Here is a 4852-nt window from a genome sequence, read left to right on the forward strand (position 1 = left end):
ATATATATATATAAATGTCAGCGAGGTGATAACAGAAATCAGTGACCATCTCACTCTTAAAATCCAACCCGCGTTCACACTCGTTGGCTGCGTCATCATTTCCGGGAAAATCAAAATGGTACATGTATCCATAAACAAGGAAAAGAATGACTTAACACGGAGCGACTTCCAAGGAAATAAAGTCGAACCGCACGAACAAGATGCTTCTAGCTGTGTGTGCCATGTACATCGTCACATGTGGAATCGCCTCCTGGCCAACTACATTCCTCAGTATGGTTACTACGCAATGGCCTATTAGGCCTATCGTTAGGCCTATTGGTCGATTTGAATATTGCGACTTATACCAACAGCTCCTGGAATTTCATTGCGTATGTTGGCCTGAACAAGTATTTCAGGGACACTTGGAAATCACTCGGCTAAGCTCAACACAGAATGAATTCATTCAATAATGATAGTGTCTGCGGGTCCAATGCAAGATGTTGAATAATTAAGGTTCCCCCACTTTTTAAATGTCACGGGGATCAGACTGGAAAAATGAGAGGCTTAAAACGCGTGTGGCTATCAATCATTATCATTTTAAGCTGTCGGTGCTACGTTGCCTCATAGATTGAATAAGTGTTCTTGAGTGAGCTGGGGTATTGCCTGCCATTCTCACTTGAAAATAAGAAAGAATTCGTCCTCGTCGTTTGGGCACAGGTTGGTGGACCCTGGTGTGTCGCCTGAGAATGTTACATGGGATTGAGATCAGGTGAGCAAACCGGCCAGTCTATTCTGTACACTCGACGATGCTGCAGAAAATTGTCTACAAGAAGAACACGATGAGAACACTCGTCCTGGAAAATGGCGCTTGGTTCCCACAGCTCTTACACGTATAGCAAGCAGGGCAGTGTGTTGAAGAATCTTGTCCCTGTAGAGAATTCCAGTCAGATTGCCATGAATACGATGGAGCGGTGGGCGGTGTTCTGTTGTAAGACCAATACACGCCCCCCCCCTTTTTTTCACACACACCATGACAGACCCCCCGTTCGTCATGGCACTCCAGAAATGAATCATGTCGTCACTGAAGAATAGGGTGCACCTTGATTCGTCTATGAATAACACACTAGATGGCGTATCATCTATAGTAATAACGAGCAGGCTACACCAGATCCGTCGAGAATTGCTGTGAGCCTGGATCAGGGGCAGACGAACTGAGAGTTGCATTGCTTTCTTTTGCTAAAAGTAAAGTTGCTTATTCTATGAAAACGCTTACAATTTTATAGGTTTAAAGTCCTTGAAAAGTCTCGTTTTGTTCTAAGAAAAAATTGTGAGTGCACCCCACCCTCCCCAGCCACCAACACAGTTGGCTATCTTCATTCCAAGAGCCATTAGTTGCTTATTCTATTCCAAAATAAATTCCCATGTTATCTTTTGTAGGTGTCTTTTGTATGAGTGTTTTACGGCGCTCGCAACTGCATAAGGTCAAATGAGTGCGCGGGACACATTAAACATTTTCAGGTGTTTGGAAATTTTGTATTTTGGGCGGGTGGCAGCAGAAGCTTACTCTTATCGATTCTGGATCATCAAGGGATCTGTAACAAGCACAACTTGCACACAGGACTTTCGAGAATTTTTGCCCTTATCTGAGAAGGCAAGGTGTTAGATCTTACCTACCCTGAGATCAGGGGTGTGGCTGAAAGACAGTAGTAAGAAGGAGCCAAGGAGTAGCAGTAGAAAGGGTGCAGAAAGAGTCAGGAGCCCAAAGGAGGGGAGAAAAATAAAGGTAGGGGGGGGGGGTGGAGATGGCAGAAAATGGAGACAAAAACAGACGACAAATGAGCTGTGAAATGCAACAGTAGATCTACCTGTTTCAGCTCTAAAAGACAACATTAGTTTTAGTAAGTGTTTTACGGCACTTGCAACACAATAAAGTCATATAAGTGCCAAAGATTAGAGGTGTTACAAGAGAGTAACAAACACAAAAAAAAAGGAGGAGAGACAAGGACGATAGATGTTTGCTAGGAAAGAAGAAGCAAACCACACAAGAGCACCCGCCAACCACCCACCGACAACATCAACAGGTCAAACTGTATAAAAGGCAAATACACAAGAATGAGCAATACTCAAATAGCAATGGAAAACATTTATTTCTTTATAAAAATATAAAACAATGGACGGATTTCCCTCAAATAATCAGTATAATGCCCAACATGGACTTCTTTTATGTACATAGAAACGAAGACCAAAAATTAAGTGTTTCAACAGCAAACACTTAGGCCTATTGATTGAAAGAAACTTCTGCAATGTCATGAAAGGATAAACAAACTGGATACAAATATGATGAGTAATACTGATGTTTTTGAGCAATACTGAGCATGACGTACACACAACTTGATTTCGAAAACTACTGGACATCCTGAAAAGTGTAGGCTACTGGTTTGTATGTACACTTTGTTTTTTAATAAAATGTGTCACGACGAAGTGGAATCAGGCACTCGTCAATTTTTGGGCATGTGGAGATATTGGTATCATTAATTTGATACCTTATTCATTTGCATTGCTTTCACTGGAAAGATACTCATCTGTCTTGAATTATCGAGATAATTGCGATTGGGAAGGAGGTAGGGTCGTTTGGTTTCTGCGGTAAAATTAACGAGAAAATGGCCACCAAAGTTTGGTAACGTCAATAGGTTCAGAATCCTTGAAAACTGAAAAATCACATACTTTGTGCCTTTAAAAGAACGTTTTCCAGTAAAATTCACATGGAAATGTATTTTCATATGACTTAAAAGGTGTGGAGCGAAAAAACAAAAATTCGATAAATAAAAGTAGTCAAACTGGCGGAAAAATGCCTGTTTCTGCAATTTCATTGTCTTGACAAGTGCCTGATTTCACCAGGATGCCTCACAAATATGTTTTTTTAAAAAAGGCTTTTTAAAAAAATAAGCAAAAAAAGTATCTTTCAAGTTGCAAAGAGGGTACAGAATTTCACAACATCATTGCGGTTTTCCCTAAAAAATCTAATGAAAAATATAAGGCAATTCACACATGGTATACCTTTGTTAATGATGATAAACCTACATCATATAGACCTATGTGAGTATTTCTTGTGAGTGATTGCCATGATTTAACATATAAAAATGTCATTTGTATTTGATTTCCTCTATGTACTCAAAGAAAAATGAAATAAAAAGCATTTATGATACCACCAAAACTGAAGAATCAAACTACAAAAGTCACGAAGAGTAAAAATATAAGCTCAATACTCAAAATATTGGCGTTTAATATGAGAAATTATATTGTCTAACAAGCAGTCACTATTGTTAATTTGAAAGACCCAACCTCTATGAATTTACAAACAGTTCTTGTAGCCCTTTGAAATAAAATCACAAAATCTGAATTTGCTCCTATTTTAACAAACAACTGAAACAATGATAGCAAGATTCAAAAGCCTCAGGTCAAAGCTCAATAAATTTAATGAAGTGAAGGAACACCTATACAGAGGTACATCATTTTCAAAGCTCCCTAACGAAGGAGTACATGTGTTCAAGCCATAGAGAAGAACATAAACCCATCAGTTATCATTTACTACCTTGACGACAGCCCTTGTCATTTCATGTGGTCTGTACAATCACAAGTAAGAGTGGAAAAACAAAAGAAGTTTGTCTTTAAATTTACAATGCTCATTCGAAAATAAACCATTTATCAATCTCCAGTTGAAAATTATTTTTGATCTACTCTTATCTTTTAACTCCATAAAAATAATATGAACAATTGTTATATAGTCTAGCACGCACATAGTTAAAGAAGCGGGGAGCAAAAATCTTTCGATACGTTCCAACTTCGTTACGTACTTGTTTTAAATACAAAGAATTTACTTCATGTATAATTGTTCAGTGTGTGCATGCTTCACTAGTAAGTGTGTTTGCTATGTGTGTGCTAGACGGTAATTCCAAGTCTATTTATGGCATCTGTAAGGCTGTACCAACCACTCAATAATACAAGGATTAGCCAGCTGAAGTTAAAGTGGATGGATAGCCTTGACACAATGAATTTTTATTTGATAAAGGCATCAAAGGTACACGCAGACTGAGATCACTCCAAATGTTTTAACTATACTCCCATACCGTCATTTATTACTTGACATAGAGTACACTATGTCGAATTCCTCTTTCAGTCATTTTCATTATCTTCATCAGTTCCAACTAGTATAAAGTCCAGTCCCTGTGAAATAAAGAAAAATAGCATGTCATGTGTTAGTATGGGAAAACAAATGACATTGCAGTTTATGTAATCTTAAAAAATAAGCAAGTGTGTGTCTGAGTGCATTCACATGTACATGTTTACAGGAATTATCTTTCATACTCATTTAATTCATTTAAAATGAACAGCACCAGACAGAGGGGTTAAAAGCCCAGCGATATCAACAACAACAACATAAAGAACAGCACATAACTAATGTACAAGAGCACCATCAAGGGTAATATATGAAAGTGTTGTTTTTTTTCATTACCACATAAAAGTACACAGTGCCAGTTCATTATGCAATCAATTGTTGGGTTATCTTTTCTTGTATACTGATATTGTTTAAGAATCTTCAATAATTACCCTGAAAAACATATTTTCACTGTTTCATGAAGTCAGAAAACAAATAGCAACAGATGTTTAGTCATTATTCAGAAAGAAATTCTCAGCTTGCTTTTTTTTCCCTCAAACATTTCTGTTAAATTTTCTAAAGGCAAAAAATATGAAAACTTACTTCTGGTTTGAGGAAATCCATTGTACAATACATGTATCCGGAGAGAGAAAGAGAGAGAGAGAGAGAGAGAGAGAGAGAGAGAGAGAGAGAGAGAGGGGGGGAGAGAGGGAGAGA

At 37.9% G+C, this 4852-nt stretch overlaps 1 protein-coding gene across 2 annotated transcripts in view; it reads right to left on the minus strand.

Annotated features, from left to right (window-relative positions):
• Nucleotides 1-2817: 2817 nt before the first annotated feature.
• The window catches only part of LOC101853205 (leucine-rich repeat-containing protein 1), a 21496-nt gene continuing 19461 nt past the window's right edge, over nucleotides 2818-4852 (minus strand). For both annotated transcript variants that reach the window (XM_035969909.1, XM_005089806.3), the window contains exon 4: nucleotides 2818-4203. In XM_035969909.1, coding sequence (XP_035825802.1) covers nucleotides 4153-4203 — 51 coding nt within the window. In that variant the 3' untranslated portion in view covers nucleotides 2818-4152. The remainder of the gene's footprint in view (nucleotides 4204-4852) is intronic.

The sequence above is a fragment of the Aplysia californica genome, unplaced genomic scaffold (genome assembly GCF_000002075.1).
Source record: "Aplysia californica isolate F4 #8 unplaced genomic scaffold, AplCal3.0 scaffold00009, whole genome shotgun sequence".
In the NCBI taxonomy this organism is placed as follows: domain Eukaryota; kingdom Metazoa; phylum Mollusca; class Gastropoda; order Aplysiida; family Aplysiidae; genus Aplysia; species Aplysia californica.